The sequence below is a fragment of the Protopterus annectens genome, chromosome 2.part1, assembly GCF_019279795.1.
Source record: "Protopterus annectens isolate FY-2018-M chromosome 2.part1, PAN1.0, whole genome shotgun sequence".
NCBI classification, from domain to species: Eukaryota; Metazoa; Chordata; order Ceratodontiformes; family Protopteridae; genus Protopterus; species Protopterus annectens.
Window position 1 is genome coordinate 1,494,404,914 of NC_056729.1, and position 18,728 is coordinate 1,494,423,641.

General features: G+C 42.4%; 1 protein-coding gene across 2 annotated transcripts in view; it reads left to right on the forward strand.

The window, feature by feature from the left end:
• Window positions 1-18,728, forward strand: part of LOC122794507 (myo-inositol 2-dehydrogenase-like) — a 624,687-nt gene that overhangs the window by 10,734 nt on the left and 595,225 nt on the right. The window contains exon 2 of one of the 2 annotated variants that reach the window (XM_044062955.1): window positions 6,247-6,864. The exons of the other annotated variant lie outside the window; for it this stretch is intronic. Within the exon in view, the coding sequence (XP_043918890.1) occupies window positions 6,247-6,864 (618 nt within the window). The remainder of the gene's footprint in view (window positions 1-6,246; window positions 6,865-18,728) is intronic. 2 annotated transcript variants of the gene reach the window in all.

The following is an 18,728-nucleotide window of genomic DNA, read 5'->3' on the forward strand; positions in this document are numbered from 1 at the left end:
AAATTTAAAATTTTTTTTTTTTTTTTCCCCCACTGCAACCAGCCATACAGAGAGAGAGAAAGTGGAACCTGTGTGTTGAGAGACAGCCTTGCAAGACTATCTGCAAATATATAGAGCTGAGTATATTTTTCTGTATTATTCTGTATTATAGACCTAAATTGTTGCTTAGATATCTGTTGTCTTACTGTTCTGCAAATATACGAGATCAGTATATCTTTTTTTGGTTTTATAATTTGCACTCTGATTCCTCACATCTCTGTTGAAACTGTCTTCCCCACCCCACCCCCCTCATTTTGGTTTCTATTGCTTGTGTGTTGTTAACTCAAGGTTCCCTTAATTTGAACTGTTCATAGGTTCATACCAGGCTATCTGCCCTAGGTCATTTATAAGCCTAGCCAGAGTGTGTTCGGCTTTCGCCACCCATTTTAAATTAATTTTGCTATGCCCTTTTTCGAGGTTAGTATACTGTGCCTCTGTCTAACAGTGACACAGAAGTGATACCCGGGGTAAACCTACGATCCCCCATCCACTCATCAAGATTCCTCTTGAAATATATATATGTGTGTATATACACATACACACACTATATATATATATATATATATATATATATATATCTATGCCTAAAGTATGTCGTATTTATTTCAGCGCTGAGATTTAAGTCTCTCGAGCGCGTAGCTGGATGGGATTTGGATTTTCTGAGGTACAGCATGTCCATTAATTCCGGGTTGGCCATGGCTTTATACGTCAGGCACAGATCGCCTCTGAGCAGGCGGTATGCCACTGAGTAGAGCTGGAGTTTCTTTAACCGGGCAGCATATGGCATCTGTTTGAGCCCTTTGATCCTCTTGGTGAGGTACTTTTGGGGTCTTTCCAGTTGCTGCACGTGTCTGGTAAGGTACATCCCAAAAGGGGCATTATACTCAATTATGGGCCTGATGAGGGATGAGTAAAGGAGCACGATGACCTCCCCTGATCGAGATTTGAATCCCTTCATGATTAGGTGGGCTATATAAAATGTTCTTCTAACCACTTTGGCCACGTGGTTGTCAAATGAGAGATTGCTATCAACTTGGGTCCCCAGGTCCCTAATTACTTCTTCTGTACTTAATGGATTACCACCTATGTGGTAATTTGTGGGCACTTTGTTTTTGTCAAAGGGCACGACTATACACTTTTTGGTGTTTAGCTTGAGGCCATGGCTCTGGCACCAGTTGTCTGTTTCTATGAGACCCTTTTGGAGGATGCTTGTGACGGCTGGAGAGTCGATTATGGCGCCCAGTTTGCAGTCATCTGCGAACTTGGTCAGCCACAGTCCTTACGTGTTGGCCTGTACCTCCGAGAAATATATACCAAACAAGAGAGGTCCCAGGACTGAGCCTTGTGGGATGCCACTTGTAACTGATTTGGAGTCTGACATGGCTCTAGCAATTCTAACCATGTGGGTTCTGTCTTTGAGCCAGTTTGCAACCCATCTAGTGACATAGGGGTTTATATTTAAGCTGGTGAGCTTATCTATAATGCCCGAATGGGGTATATTATCGAAGGCTTTTGCGAGGTCCAGGTAGGGTGTGTGGACCACCTTCCCCTCGTCAATGGCCTTGGTGACTGTTTCAAAGAAATCGACCAGGTTTAAGAGGCAGGATCTGCCGTTAACAAAGCCGAACTGGATAGGATCCCATGTCTGTAGGTCCCCAATATCTTTATTTATGAGGTCCATGATGATCCTTTCCATAGCTTTGCAGACCAAGCTAGTCAGGCTTGTGGGGCGATAGGTTCCAGGATCCGTTAAGGCACCACCTTTGTGGAGAGGGACCACTGTTGCTGTACGCCACTCTTTGGGTACATATCCTGTAGTAAGGCTGAGATTGAACAGTAGTTTTATGTTTGGGTTTAGCTCTTGGAGTTCATGTAGGACGTAGCCCGGGACACCGTCTGGTCCCATTGATGATTTGTTTTTTGCTTTGGAGAGGGCGGCTCTTACCTGAGCATCTGAGATGTCAGGGGGGTATCTCTCTGCTGGGATAGATATTTGCCCTTTTGGTGGTGGTGGGGGGGGAGTTTGCGCTGAACCTGTCAGCTAGGATGTTGGCAATGTCTGTGAGTTTGGTGTATTTTTTGTCATTTTGGACTAATTCTGAGCATATCTGGGAATTCCTACCCAGGTTCCTAACATAACTAAAGAAAGCCTTGTGATTGTCCTTAGTGTCCTGTGCAATATTTCTCTCGAAGCTGGCCTTAGACGATTTTATGAGTCCCCATAGTTTTTTGCTAATACTGTTCAGAGATGCCTTCCCTTTTTGGGATTTTGCTCCATCATGTAGTAGCTTCCTCCTTCTGTTGTATAGTTTATTTATAGCTGGGGTCCACCAGACAGGACGTCTGCCTTTGGAGGATTGGGTCTTGGTTTTATTTGGGTTTGCATGATCCATGCATTCCTGAAGTTGTTCATAGAATGTGTTTATAAAGGATTATGAGGTCTGGGCCGTATTTTCCACAGGCCCGGGGGCTTTGAAGGATTCCACCTCGATTTTGAGGAGTGTGAAATTTACTTTAGAGAAGTTTTTCACTGTGGTTTTCTTGGGAGGCGGTGGGGCTGGGATGTGAATATCCAGTGAGATTAGTTTATGGTCTGATCTTACCAGTGAGGGATACACTTCTGGTCTGGAGCATAGAGTCCCCATGTTGGTGATGATCAGGTCCAGTATGTTTTCCCCTCTTGTGGGAGTGGTAACAAGGTGTTCCATAGCATTTGAGTTTATAAATTCTAGGTACCTTTGGGTTAGGGTGTTGGTGCTAGCGTAATGCTCCCAGTCTGTTTGGGTAGTTGAAGTCACCTAATATAATGGTGTTTGGAGAGACCTTCATATTTTCCAGTGTTCTCAGGAAGGCCGAGTGGGGTTCCTGGGTTTGGGAGGGTGGCTAAAAAAGGCAAGGTGGGGGTAGCAAGAGCCTTTGCCAATATCCGAAAGCCCAGGGGTGACAGGTGCAAGCCGTCCCTAGCAAAGCATCGTGGCTTGTCGAGCATGTCATCCCAGGCTGACAGGCATTGGATCCCCTTTGAATGACACCAATACTTAAGCCAATTGTTGAAATTGATCATCTTGTCTTCATATTGTGGCATCATTCTTGGTGAGGGTAAGATGCTACTCAAGGTCAGGGTCATACCGGCCTGGGCTACATGCTCAGAGAGCTCCTCTGTCTCTCTTCATGTAGTCCAGGGAGGTACGTCTCAGGTCATTCACACCAGCATGGACAATGACTGAGTCATATTTGTACTTGCCTTGGAGTGACCTGAGTGCCTGTGTTATGTGGCAGATCCTAGCGCCCGACAGGCAGCTCACCGTGACCTTCTCCTTGTTCAACCTGGTGAGCAGGACGTCAGTGTGTCTGACGATAGTCACCTATTACAAGTGCATCAGGTGTGTTGTTTAGCCTTAAGGGCTGTGACTGTTTGGCACACTGGCTTTGTGAGCTGTGTGTTGCACATGTTTTGTTTTGGGGTAGCGGTTGCTTGGGTGTCTGCTTTGGAAGTCTCTGCTGCTTAGGCAGACTTTTATTTAGAGCCTCCGAGTATGTTTTTGTGTGTTTGTGTTTGGTTTGCTGTCGTGGTAGGTCTATGTGAGACTGGAATTGTAGTGAGAGTGGTTTCCTTCTCCTGACTGGTTACGCCAGTACTGAGTTGAGAGAGCTTAGCCTCCAGTTTGGCTATATGGTTGCATCTCTCACATGTGTTGGAATTTGTTGGGAGGAGGAGAGGGTTGTCTCTGTACATAAAGCAGTTGTAACATTGCCTCAAGATTCCCAGATTCACCAGCTGGACCGGAGAGGAGATTGACAACTGACCTTTGGACATGCTAGAATAGTATTGGGAATGCCTTTATAATTGAAAAAAAGGGCCAATGGGGAACAAGGTACTCAAGGGGAGTTTGTGAGGGTGTTGTGCTTTTAATTTTTTAGTGCTGACTTAGTGAGCAAGTGCCAGGTAACTTAAATGCAATGTGTTACAGGTAACTTAAATGCAAAAATGACAAACAGTAACATTCTTTCATGTGAAACACGGAAATAAGTACAGTAAACAATGCAGATATCACTAGGGATCTACAGAAGTGCTGAAAAGCCGCGTTTTAGGTGAAATTAGCGTTTTAGGGAAATAACAAGCAAACAAACAACAAGCATACAAACAAAGCTAGATTCAGCAGGCCTGGATCTAGTGTATGCTACACCAAACAAGGTGTACCAATTTCAGTAAGAAACAGTTCAAATATGCAGGCACTATAAGCCTTTAACCAGAAATTCCCAGCTCAGAAGGGCAGAGTCCAACCTCTCCTCCCACAAGAGTGCAGACCACGAACCTTTTTAATGTAAAATAACTGGCCTGAAGCCCAAGTGCTTAAACCAGAACTAATACACTTTTAGAATAACAGACACTGAGCCCTCAATCAGCAGTTCCCAACTTAGAAGGATGTAATCTACCTGTCCTGCCACCACAGTGCAGGCCACAAACCTTCCTAATGTAAAACAACTGGTCTGAAGCCCAAGTGCTTAATCCAAAAGACTTAGAATGATAGCTACACTTTAAGTTACTACCAAGCAGTAATAAATACAATTGAATACTTTAAAGAATGCCTGGATTAGTGCTCAAGTTATGCAAACAAAGCTAGATTCAGCAGGCCTGGATCTAGTCTATGCTACAGCAAACAAGGTGTACCAATTTCAGTAAGAAGCAGTTCAAATATGCAGGCACTGTAAGCCTTTAACCAGAAATTCCCAGCTCAGAAGGGCAGAGTCCAGCCTCTCCTCCCACAAGAGTGCAGACCACGAACCCTCTTAATGGCTTGAAGCCCAAGTGCTTAAACCAGAATTAATACACTTTTTTAGAATAACAGACACTGAGCCCTCAATTAGCAGTTCCCAACTTAGAAGGATGTAAGCTACCTGTTCTGCCACTACAGTGCAGACCACAAACCTTCTTAATGTAAAACAACTAGTCTGAAGCCCAAGTGCTTAAACTAAAATGCTTAGAATGAGTTACACCAAGCAGTAATAAATACAATTGAGTATTTTAAAGATGACGCAAAAGCAAAATAAAGTAGGAAGAAACACAAATACAGAAAAAAAATGTACCTGCTTTTAAAGTGGAAAGAGAGAGGAGTAGCAGAAACTAAGCTGATTGGCCTTCTCAGATGTTCTCCCTGTACTGGGTAGAATGAGGTAATGACACTAGACTGGGAGGAGGGTCCCAGATCAAATTTACACTAGGGGCAGGCAACTGCAAAGCCACCAACTATAAATACCAACAGGGAGGGAGGTTGGGAAACAAACTGCAGGAATGTTTCTCACAGCTGAAAAGCAGCAGTGAGCTTTAAATGAAAGTTTTAAACAGCTAAAGGAGCCTCTAGAAAAAAGAGTTTAACTGCAACAAGTTATCAGAAACAAACAACCCAACAGATGCTTAATAAAAGTGGACATCTGGGTCATATGGGGCAATGTCAGAGCCAAAACCTGTGCAATGTAGAGCAAGCATGCTTACTGAGTTTACCAGGTAGCAGGCTGCTCTTGCTGAACAGAAGAGTTTATCCAAAGTACCGATCAACATTGCGTAAACATCTTGTGCACTGAAGAGAAGTGGTAGTTGATCATAACATGAACTGAGCTCAATGAAGCTGCTAATTGTGAACAAAAGTTTAATAGACTTGAAACCTTTTGTTATTGATGTTTTCCAGTGACCACATTTGTAACCCTCCCATTAGCCAGAATTAGTGTGTGTTTTCAAAAAAGGTGTGTGTAGAAACAAAAATTCTGCAGTCCAGCTTGGAAATAAGCTATGTTTAACCAAACAACTGAGTGACCATTTTATTTAGTGGATATGTTTTTATTGAGCTTGCAGAGGTATATTAAAATTCTGTTCTAAATGTTTAATAAAATGCACATGAATTCACATGCAGACTATTTTTGATGATTAAGGCATTTTTGCTCTTCATTTCTTAGGCTTAAGATCCAGTGAATGTACTTTTGTGGCAGACCAAGTTTGTCTTTTTTTCTGGCCGGAAAGATACTTAACTCATGATAGGAGCTAATGGAAAATATGCTCATTTGTTTTCCTTGACAATATTACATTTTTTTAGCTGTGTGCCTTAGGGAATAGCAAAATGGTTAATATGGTCTAAACTTTGTGTTGTGAAACAGTTCACTGTGGTGAGGAAGGTGAAGGATTCACTATATATTTGCTTTGCTCCCTATTAGATCTTCTGCCTCAGAGCTTGGTGTTGGTCTGCCTAGCAGCAGATTGGATGCCTCACCTTTTGTCTCCCAGCCTTCCCAGTTTGTCTTACCAGCTTCTGCCTCTATTTCAAGCAGCAGTAATACTAGTTGCAGCTTGCAGTCTCCATCCTCCTCCTATCATCAGCCTTTTGGAAGTGTTCGGCCTAGCAGTATCAGTTCAACTACAAATGTTGTTCCGATTCGTGAAGATCCCAGTACTTCTGCATCTTCCTCCTCTTCCATCTCCAGTCATTCCCAGATGATCACAAGTATGCATGTCAAAAGTTCACCTTTGCCGTCACGACCTAGCAGCCAAAAACTTGTGGTTTCTGAAGCATCTAACAGTATAGCCTCTGCAGGAACAGTAGGACGATTTAGCAATAGTGGCCAAGTAAGTGGCAGTATTGGTCTAGCTCTTTTTGGAGTGGGAAATGGCAGCAAAGCTTTGTTTCAAAGCCTTAGAGATGAAACTGGCTGTTTCTTGTTATACATTGTGGAAGATCAACTACATGAGGTCGAGCGTGCCTTTGGAGCAGAATTTCTGACAAGTACAAGAGTTCTTCGTGAGCAAGATGCTGACATTGTTCTCAATGACCAGCGGTATGCTTTTAATATAATTACATTTGCCCATTTGTAACAACAGTACTTTCTAAAGTATTGCTTACTGTGTTTACAGTAGGGTACTAAAGTATCATTTTTTAGTAGTAATAAAGCTGAGGAATTTGAGTAACCATGTTACATTTCTTTTAGATTGTAGCAAAAATACAGAAAATGTACATTATAATTTTCATCCCATTGAATATTTTTTTTTTCAGCATTCACATTTATTTTAGATGTATTAAAAAAAAAGAGAGAGAGAGATGAACTGTGGAACTACCAGATAAGAGCGTCACTGTTATATTGATAAGCTTGCTTCCTTGTTGTAACTTTTTGCAGATGCAGCATATCCTTTATAGAGCTGATAACTGCCATAGTCCTTATTGGAAGTACAGGTCTTTATGATGTCATTCATTGACTGTTCAGAATTTTTTCATGAAATTGTTCACTTTTCACAAAAATAAATCCTTCAAAGCAGTTGTGGTAATGGGGGGGTGGGGGACATTTTAGTATGCCTGACATATAAAGTCAGGTGTCAGATTCTTCATCAGGGTTTTTATGTTATTCTATCTACCCCTTGTTCGTTAAAGGTGAATCAGTTGAAGGCAAAGAGGTCAGTTTGCTTTTCAAGATTGGAAGCTTTTGTTTGGTAATCGACCTCATTGAAGCCTCTGTGCCAGGGGGCTTCCCTCTCATCTGCCCCTGGTTATATTTGTTCATGGCACCTTGACTTATTTGGAACTTGATTCCTCAGTGGAGTGACAATTAGTGAAAGGTAACATATAAAAACAGTATGTGGCAAACAAGATTTCTTTTTTAGAGGGTATTTCAGTGGAGGTGTCCATGTGGAATGCACTGTACATGAGATCTAGCTAGTTACTGGATATTATGATGTTACTTCAGTATGTGTGTATTATTGCCAGTCACTTGCAAACTGGCATGGTATCAGCCAAAGCATTAGCTGATAATGGAGAAAACTCTATTTATACAGTAAATCGTACAGTTTCAGAAGTATTGCTTTGTATCATTTCATATTACATACTGTAAAAAAGATAAAAAGGCACATCCAGAAAGTATTGCTTTCTGAAATCATGCTTGGTTGAACAGAAGTGCTGCTGAAACAATCTAAAAACAGAACTATAGAGGAACAAAAGCCGGGATTTTTTTTTAAATTCTATCAGCAATGGAAAGACTAGCTATGACCATTGTAACAAGCTTTTGCCCAACAACATTGCTGTTTCTGCTTTAATAACTTGTGCTGTTACAGGATATTTATGATTGTATTGTACTTTTTTTTTTTTTTTTTTTACCGGATTAAAAAGAAAATTAGAAATGTGAGGATGTATTCCCATAGCTGCCCGAGTATAAAAAGGTTAATAGTCTCTGAGATCACATTAGTGAAAGGGATAAAGCCTAGACATGGCAATCCCAATTAAATGAATATACATTTTGGCCATCTGCACTTAGACAGGCACTTGGCTTTCTTGCAGCTGATAAGCTTCCCCTCAGCAGCTATTTTTAGGTTTCCCACACTGGTGGTTCTTTTCCAGATTTCTACCAATGTCCCTTAATTATTTATGTATGTATAGCCTCAATTGCTTTCCTGTTCTTTACTGTCCTTCTCTGTGAGATTTGTGATCCATGATTAAACATTTGTGGTGTCATATTATTTTGTTCATATTTTTGTAAATATTGCATTTTATTTTTAATGGTAGATTGCAACTGTTTTAAAAAAAATCCGTTTCAGTTTAAAGCTCTGATCTAAAAGGTTCTGTTGAGCTAAGCATATCCAGTGTCTCATGGCAGGCTGAGGTCTAGTGTTGAATCTGTTCAAAAGAAGAATAAAATACTAAGTAAAGGCACATCTCCTTTCTTGTGTGTGTCTGTGTGAGGTGGTTTTAAAGAGTATGGAACCTGCTGTTAAAAAGGTTCCTATCAAAAGTAATTGCAAAATTTGTCTCCTCTTACTGTGTTACTATAGATGTTATGGAGAAGTCTGCCTCCCCAGATATTTTGCAGGCTACTTCCATTGGCTCGCTGCCTGATAAGGAGATTGCCATGATACTAGAATCCCTGATGAGGGTCCACACATTAGTTTTGTTTTTGATAAATTTGCAGAGATTTTTTATTGAGCTCAACTGAACTTTTCTGACATCTCTTTCCCTTGAATGCTTTAAGTAGATGAGCAGGCTAGGCCCAAAAAGTTTCCTTAATGGTCCACACATTTCTGGCACTGGTCTTGAAGGCCTGCATTGGCAGAACCTTTTTTGACTGCTGTGGTGCTATTTCAAGCTCCCTGTCATTGCTGTCTCTTTCTGTCTCTAAGCTACTGATGTTGATATTCTTGAACCTGATGTTGGCTCCTGTTTTCATTCTTGGTCTTTAGACTTCATTGCCTACATCTGACTTTGTGTTCTGTGCTAGTTGTGGAGCCTTTGACCATTGTAATTGTCAGCTTCTGTCTTGATTTCAAGTCAGCACACATCTCTGCTGTGGTATCTCCCCACATTGTACCTTACATCAGTGCCAAGCTTATGTTTTGCTCTAGGTTTTCCTGTAGCTGAGTCCCCCATGAGTATAGTATTTAGTCAAATGGTGACTGTCCAGTAGGTCCAAGTATGAGCTATGGGTTTCATGAGATGTGGAGAGTGACCTGTAGCTTGCTAGGCTATGGTATGGGACTTTCTGCTAATCTGGACATGGAGGAACTCCATTGATTCATCCTGTTTAACTAAATGAGAGGTATGCTTGTTATTGGTGTAGACCAAGACACTGCCACCTTTAGTCCCCGTCTGTGCAGTTGCTGGTCTAAATGTACTGAAGGCACTGAAGTCTTGCATTAGCAGGGTCCTCTCTGTGGCTTTAAACCATGTCTGTGTAACTGCACAGATGCCCCATTCTCCAAGGTAAGAAGAGTTTAGAGGGAATGGAGTTTCTTGTTTGACTCTTGGCATTGAGCAGTAACACCTTTAGATTTCCATGTGTAGATTTTGCTATGTTGGAAGGTTTGTCAGTTTGGCTTTCCCTAAAAAAAGGCTTGGTGATAGGCACATACCAGGCTGAGACACACAGTCGGAGATCACCAAAGTGTTTCTCTTTATAACGTACAAGGAGGTACATCTCGGTTCATTTACATCCACATGGACTATGATGCAATTGTACTGGTAACTGTGGTGCATTGGCTTGAATGCATGTGTAACATGGCAGATCCTGGCCTGTGATAAGCAACTGACCATTATTTTCTCTTTGTTCAGCCTGGTGAGTGGGGCATCGGTAAGTCATATAAAAGAGTCATCTGTGACTAGACTCCTGGGTAGTGCATTGGCTTGCCTTTTGACTTGGTAGTTGAGGCTTTATTAGGTCTGGCTGTATGTGCAGTGTGTTAGGTGGTGTGTCCGAGTGTGTTTGAGTTTGCTGGGGATAATTTTTGCAAGTGGAATGTCTGGAAGGTCTTTGGGGTTTGGCAAGATTTGCATTTAAGTGCCTCAGCATAACTATGTATGTTTGTGGGTTCTATATGATGTGTGGTGGGTGTAGTGTGTATGTTTCTGACAACCAGATTGTTGCTATGCCTGTTTATGTGGGAGAGTTTTGGCTCCAGAGACCTTGTTTATGTACATCTCTCACATACTGTATTTGTTTCTTTGAGGATTAAATGGTTGTCAGTGAACATTAGACAATTATTACATAGTCCCAGTATACTTGTATCTGCTAGACTGGCTGCAGAGAAATTGAGAAAGTGCATATCCATGAAGTCATGAAGTCATTTCCTTTATTGCGTGAGCTACATTGGTGAGGGGGTTGTTAATGGGCTGACTAAGGATGTTTTTCAGGATAGAGACTAGACTAGGCTATAAAATATTAAATTCAAAAGGGCATTACTCCTCAGCACACAGACTGGCTACTCTATGCTACTCACTGCACAAAGTAGTTGCTCTACACTCACTAAGTTACTGGTACAGATGTTCTTCGTGTTTCACTGTTGCAGTTATTACATTTGGGGCCTGAATAACAAAGTCTTGGGTCCTGCATCGGTTGCTGTCTCCTCTTCCATGATGTCAGGTCGTCAGGGGTATAAAACATGAAGCCGACACCATTTTAATCGGTCTTTCTTGCCGTGCGGTGCCCGAAGCCGAAAGTGCCAGTCGGCCGACAACTGAAATTTTCGTTTGAGTTTTAGAACCGAAGTCTTCAAACTAAAGCTCAGTACCCCGTTGGGGAAACTTTTTCTTGCTCCTTACCGATGTCAGTAAAAGTTAATAATTGCATTACTTGTGGGAAGCAAATACCTCATAAGGATTTTCATTTGTACTGTATTCCTTGCCTAGGCCCTGATCACAACGTGGCTTGCTGTCGGTTTTGTGCTAAATTTAACCAACGTACTATTAAGCATCTGTATAATTTTGCTTCTAAATATTTTGGTTCAAGATTTAACTACCCTGAAATGTTGTCAGTTAGCAATTCGACTACCGGAGTTCACAAAAAACGCAAGGAAAAAGAGAGAGACCGTCTAGGTCCAAAACCGACGAAGCTTCTCCTAAGCCAGTTGCTGGTACTCAGTGAGGTGCTTTCGCAGCCCCTGATGCCCGCTACATTTGAGTCGCAGGCCTCTACCGAGACCCATTCAGAGTCCGGTATGCCGCGAGATTCGCAAAGTATTGAACCAGCGGATGTCTCTCCCTTGGATGGGTCGGGAGCCGCTGAGCAGGCACCGGCTTCTGAGGGTATTTTCAGGCCTCAACATTTTTATATTAAACCGACGCCATCAACAAAAACAAGGTCAAAAACGACATCTGTGTCTAAAAAAACGACGCATGAGCCACGTGCTCAGGCCCCTATGCCTGAAAAACAAATGATCAAAATGGCTGAGGATTTAATTACCTTGATCAGGGGTTCCCACCCCCCCTGCTAAGAGGCCTAGGCAAGGCACTGATTATGAATCTTCAGATCAGGTTTCCATTTCTTGATTCCTCTTCTGATCAGGAATTTTCTATTCCACTTTGAGGATTCTGATGCAGAGGAATCCATCCCATCTGCATCTCCTGCTGAGGATTACTCTTTTGGAGAGACTTTGCATACTTTAAGGGAACATTTTCACTGGGAGAGTCGGGACTTCCCTGAATCAAAAAAGAGGCTTAGGGATTTCCCTCTTCTTCCTCAACATAGGCCTTTGGTAATACCTCCTGTATTAGACATTGTTGATGTGTTCTTGGAATCAAGCATGGCTCCTGATTCCCTGCCTCCGGCTCCTAGTAAGCCAGACAGATATTACAGGGTTCCTGACTCCCACAAATTTCTTTTCAAAACTCCTGCTGCTGATCCTGAGACTACTTTTCAGGGTCCCAAGGGTGTTTAAGGCTTCTACAGCCAAACATCATACCCCTTCTGATAGAGATTCCAGGGCGCTGGATAGATGGGGTAAGAAGGTTTATATGTCTGCAACCTTGGCAATCAGGGCTTTAAACTGCCAGTTTCATATGCTTAAATATCAACAGCATGTTATGGGCTTACTGAAACAGAAAATGATGTTCATTTTTGATTGTGTGGAAAATTAGAGTTACAGGATTTATTGCATTCAGCAGAACAGGTTGGAAAGCATACTTTGCAATGTGGTTTTGATTCCTTGGAGGCCTCTTGCAGGGCTGCCGTAACTGGATCTGTGATAAGAAGGCATGCTTGGCTCAAGGAGCAAAATCTGCCTGATCATGTTAAAGCTAAACTGTTGGATGCCCCTCTACAGCATGATAGTCTGTTTGGTAATAAGGCAGAAGAGGTTTTAAAGAAAATGGAAGACAAAGCTAAATCTATGCAAACTGTAAAAGATTTCTTGCAAGTGCAGCCACCCAGGTTCAGTAGGCACTGGCCTACTAAGAATTGGTCCTTTCCTGTGTCCAACAGAGCCACTCAGCGCAAACCCAGGTGCTCAAAAGGCTCCAGATGTCAATCACAGGGATCTTGCAGGTCAAAGCAATGGGGTGCCTCCACCTCCAAATCTGGAGGTAACAAAGCACAACCCTACGATAAGCAGTCTTAATGACTTTCCTCTGCCATCTCCAAGCACTTATCTTTTGGCAGCCTCCTTGGGGGGAAAACTAGCACTTCATGCTCAAAATTGGCGGTTAATTACCCAGGACAAGTGGGTATTAAACATAGTATCCCAGGGATACAGATTTCATTTCCATACTTTTCCAATTCTAAATGGATGGCCAGATCTGCCACAAAACCAGTGGACAGAGGCCCAGAAACAAGTCATGTCCCTCATGGATAATGGGGGCTATTCAACCGGTACCAGAAAAGGAAAAAGGACAAGGATTTTATTCAAGACTTTTCCTGGTACTCTGGCGTCCAATACTGGACTTATCGATTCTGAACACGTTCTTTGGCATTCCAAAATTCAAAATGCTGACTTTACAACAGCTACTGCCTATGCTAGGCAATAATGCCTGGTTGGTAACTCCTAGACTTGAGGCATACCTGCATAGCTAAATAAGGGAATCTTGCAGAAGATACCTCTGCTTCAAAGCAGGTTTTTTTGCCTTACCAATTTTCTGCACTGCCCTTTGGCTTATCTACTGCGCCCAGGGTCTTTACAGAGTGCCTTACACCAGTAATTGCATTCTGCAGACAAAGAAACATTCAAATTTATCCTTATCTGGACGATTGTCTCATTCAGGCAGAGGACAAGGACACTCTTCTTCAGCATCTGGCATTTATAAAAAGGCTTCTAGCATGCCTAGGGTACACCATAAACGAAAAGAAATCACAACTGGTACCCTCTCAAATAATTACATTCCTGGGTGCAAGCTTGAATACAACTGCCTAGATGGCTTACCCCACGCCAGACAAACAAATGCAATTGACAATATACTTCAAACAAATGGCAAAAAAACAGTTATCTACAAGACAAATTCTGCAGGCTTTGGGGTTCATGGCATCCTGCATTCTACTAATTCCATATGCGAGACTGCATATGAGGAAACTTCAGTGGTGCCTAAAAAGCTTATAGAGTCAACATTGTCACAGCCTGCAAACAATGATTCCTCTCATTCCCTGCCAATAACAGGAGTTTCTTTGGTGGGCAGAGACCTGTCACCAAAATAAGGGACTGTCATTCACTCTAGCCCCTGCCACCCAAACCCTAACTACAGACGCATCAGACTATGCTTGGGGGGCCCACCTGGCAGGGAGATGCATTCAGGGCAAATGGAGCCCAAACCAAATGCATATACATATCAACCAGAAAGAAATGCTAGCTGTTCAGAATGCTCTGACAGCCTTCAAGGACTTACTTCATCCAGGACAACTACTGATAAAGACAGACAACACCACAGTTATGTGGTACATAAACGAGCAGGGGGGGTACCCATTCCTACCCCCTTTGCAGACTAGCCACGGCCTCATGGAACACAGCCTTGACTTACCAAATACATCTTCAAGCTCAATTCCTGCCAGGAAAACAAAATACTCTGGCAGACGACCTAAGCAGAAATCTTATGGACCCACACAAATGGAAACTGGATCCACAAACCTTCAGCATGTTAACACAGAAATGGGGAAGCCCAGACATAGTTTTGGGGAGAGGCAAATAGATCTTTCAGTTGGACAAATTTTGCACAAGAACACATTGCAATAAAGCATGGAAAGTGGATGCTCTATCCATGCTGTATCCTTCAGCTGGAAAAACCTATCAGTCTATGCCTCTCCCCCTTTGCCTCTACTCTCCAAGGTCTTACTAAAAGTCAGGCAGGAAAAACCAAAAGTGATTCTAATTGCTCCGGACTGGCCTCGCCAACACTGGTACCCTCTTCTAAGGAATATCACACCTTTCAACATGGTACTTGCCTCAAACACCTCATCTATTGTCTCAGCAGAACTATCAAATTCTGCACACTCAGCTCCAAACTCTGAATCTTGCAGCATGGCTTATCAACTAATTATTCAAACCACATCTCTCAGTAAACCTGTGATGGATGTCATTTTGGAAGCCAGAAGGCTTAGTACTAGAAAATCTTATGCTGATAAATGGAAGAGAATTCTGTGCTTGGAACCAAGCACAAGGAATAGATGGAATAGACACAGCAAAACCCAATATTCCTCAGATTTTACAATACTTAACTGAGATGTTTGACAAGGGCCTATCTTTTTCTTCAATAAAAATCCATGCCTCTGCCATCTCTGCTCATTACAACACAGAGCCTCCCCTCTTTTCTCATCCACTGCTAAAACAGTATCTCAGAGGGGCTAAAAATTTAAGGCCTCCCAGTAGAACACCAACTCCTGCATGGGACCTCAGTTTTGTGCTGGAAAAACTCACCCTGCTTCCTTTTGAACCAGCAGCTACTGCGGATATAAAATTTCTTTCTTGGAAGACAGCTTTTCTGTTGGCAATCACTTCAGCTAGAAGGGTTTCAGAACTACAGGTTCTCATGGCAGTGGAGCCTTTCGTTATTTTTTACCCGGACAGGGTGGCCCTCGGGACCAATCCTTCTTTTATGCCTAAGGTGGTATCCAGTGTGGCTCTTAACCAGACCATTCACCTGCCAACTTTTTTCCCAAATCTGCAGACCAAGGGGGAGTGGATTCTGCATTCATTGGATGTACACAGACAACTAAGATTCTACTTAAACAGGACAAAATCTCTAAGAAGGTCTGAGCGACTACTGGTAGCATTTTCTGCAGGATCAGAGGGGAAGGCTATATCAAAGCAGACTATTTCTAAATGGATAAGCCATTGCATTTGTTTCTGCTACTTGCACCATGGTAAACTTGTGCCCAAGGGGATCAGATCCCATTCCACCAGGGCTGCCTCTACTTCAGCAGCTTTTCTCAGAGGGGTCCCTACCAGAGACATTCTAGAAGGTGCTACTTGGAGCTCAGTTCATACGTTTGCAAAGCATTATCATTTACCTCTCTTTAAATCCAGGGCAGACTTTTCCACTGCAGTCCTGCAGGGCCTTATAGCTGCTCCTAATGCTGTTTAATTCCATCATCCCATCCATAGCTTTGGGATTCTACCCAAATGTAATGACTGCAGCAGTGAAACACGAAGAACATAGTACAGTTGTGTACACTTACCGTAAATGTAGATGTTAGTGTATTCACGGTTGAGTCCGGGTTACCCACCCGCCAGCCCCCTTCACTATACCCAAAAGCCTTTGTGGTGTATTTGTTTTTAGTTGAAGGTATTTTTTTTGTTTCTAAGGTGCATTTATATATTTACAGTTTATACATATAATGTTGCTCCCCATTTGGGGGGCACCTGACATCTGGGGTATGAAAAACTGATTAAAATGGCGTCTGCTGCATGTTTTATACCCCTGACGTCATGGAAGAGGGGATGGCAACCGATGCAGGACCCAATACTTTGTTATTCAGGCTGACTGAGGGCAACCTGCCAGCAGATTACCCCAAATGTAATGACTGCAACAGTGAATACACTCAAACATCTACATTTATGGTAAGTGGACACAACTGTACTTTTCAGAGGTGGTTTTATAGGGAAAATTTGGTTTCTAGCTGTCTGTCTAGAGGGCAGACAGTGGCACAGATAGTGTTGCTGCCTCACAGAAAGAGGTTTCTCAGTTTGATTCTCAGCTGGGTTGCGTTTTGTGTTGAGTCTGCATGTCCTCTGTATGTTCACATGGGTTTCCTCCCACATTACAGTGACATTCAGCAGGTGAATTGAGCACTCTAAATTGGCCATAGGTCTGAGTGTATAGTGTGGAAGAACTACTGTGGAAGGGCTAGCCACCCGGTGGTATAAACCTTGACTGTAAATGATTGTCACTGTTGAAGTTACATCCTGACTCCATGTGCAAAAATAGGAAAAAGGGGTTATGGATGAATGGATGAAGGTGTCTGTGTGCAAATGCACCACATTTATACAGGCACTTGGAGGTTAGTTGCTGTTTTAAGTCATCTGGCAAAAAAAAAAAATACCTGTACAGCTTTCTTTTGTTTCCTCACTTGGATAGACCAGGCCATAACCTACTGCCACTAGATGGACTGTGGACTTTTTAAAAAAAGTGCAAAATCAACATGTAAAGTAAAAATAAAGTAGTAGCACTCTAGAACAGTTAACAGAAATACTGAAGAATAAAATAAATCCCTTACCTGCCAAGGATGGACAGGATTAATTCAGGACTCTAGTGTGGTGAGGGCTTCATGCAGATGGGAGCTTTGAAGAAAATGAGCAGGAGACAATTTGTAGTAAAGGAGGTTTATTCAAGTACAGTACTGGATTGCTTGATGGGCACGCTTTTATGGATCTATGGAAAACAGTGGGTGGAAAAAGTACTTAAATAGTTTACACAATAGAATGAAAGAGGGGATGGAGCGACTTCAGATTGCCATAAGGGGTGGAAGCCTAAGGCAGCCTTTTAAAACCACGGAAGGAAAAATGTGGGAATGTGAAAAATCTTGCACGAAACAGGTTAGCTAGAGAGGGATCTAATCAAATAAAGCCAATATTGGAGGTCTAGTCCTATGACTGAGTTTCAGATCAATGACCCCAGATAGGTTAGAATTTTAGAAACTTTAGCTTAATGTCTCTGTGGGAGCTGGACAATCTCTGTGGGGATTGGACAAATACAAAGAGGGGAACAGAAAGACACTGGAATGCAACTTTAAGTAGGTGAATGATAAGCAGACAAAAGGGCTTTAGTAGCAAAACTAGAGTATAAGCAGCTGTAAAAACACTGAATCACAAGCCCTGGAGCAGAATACACACTACTTCCACTACTGTTATTCTGTCTTAGTCTAAGGGGACCGGCTGTTTATGGAAAAAAAGGCATTATGAGGCTCAAATCTGGCAGTACAGCTGCAAATTAAACTATAAGACTAAGGCCCCAGGCAGGATGTACAAATGATTCTAGTTATGGAGATAGAAGTGCAGCAGAATATATAAATGATACTAAGATCTTGCAGTAATTTGCATTCTTACCACAACTGCAATTGATGCTAAAAGGCTGAAGTCCCAGAACAAACTAAATAAAATGCAAACGGATAGCATTTTGGCTAAAACATGGAAAAAGCAGAAAAGTACAAAAAAAGTATCACCACACAGGTGCAGCTTACACATTTAAGCAGAATTGAAATAAAAGCTTTTTTTCCTTTCCTTTGTTGATAAAACAAAAAATATTATTTCTCACAGTTCAGGGCTTTCCACACCTCCTAGATGGGTTACCAACTGGCTCACTGACAGAACCCACACACTGAAAGTAGCAGACTCCAAATCCGACTTCAGACCTGTGACAAGTGGAGTGCCACAGGGTTCAGTCCTGGGTCCTCTCCTGTTTGGTATGTACTTCTCTGAAGTACAGGCTAACACAGAAGGTCTTTGGCTAACGGAGTTCGAAGATGACTGCAAGCTAGGAGCCATAATTGAAACTCCTAATGATGTGGACATCCTACAAAAGGGCCTCACTGAGACTGATGCCTGGTGTCAAAGCCATGGCCTCAAGCTCAATGCTAAAAAGTGCATTGTCGTCCCCTTTGGTAAAAACTCTGTACCCATGAACTACAACATAGGTGGTAGTATACTTAACACCAAAAGTGTGATAAGAGACCTTGGGACACAGGTGGACAGTAGTCTCTCCTTTGATAATCACATCGCCACAGTAGTCAGGAAATCCTTCTATGTGGCACACCTCATCACAAAAGGTTTCTCATCCAGAAAAAAAGAGGTCATTGTTCCCCTCTACTCATCACTCATTAGACCCATTATAGAGTACAACGCCCCTTTTGGTATGAACCTCACAAGACATCTACAACAACTGGAAAGGCCGCAGAAATACCTCACAAGGAGGATTACCGTCTTCAAACAGATGCCCTACGTAGACCGTCTCAAAAAAACTCCAGCTTTGCTC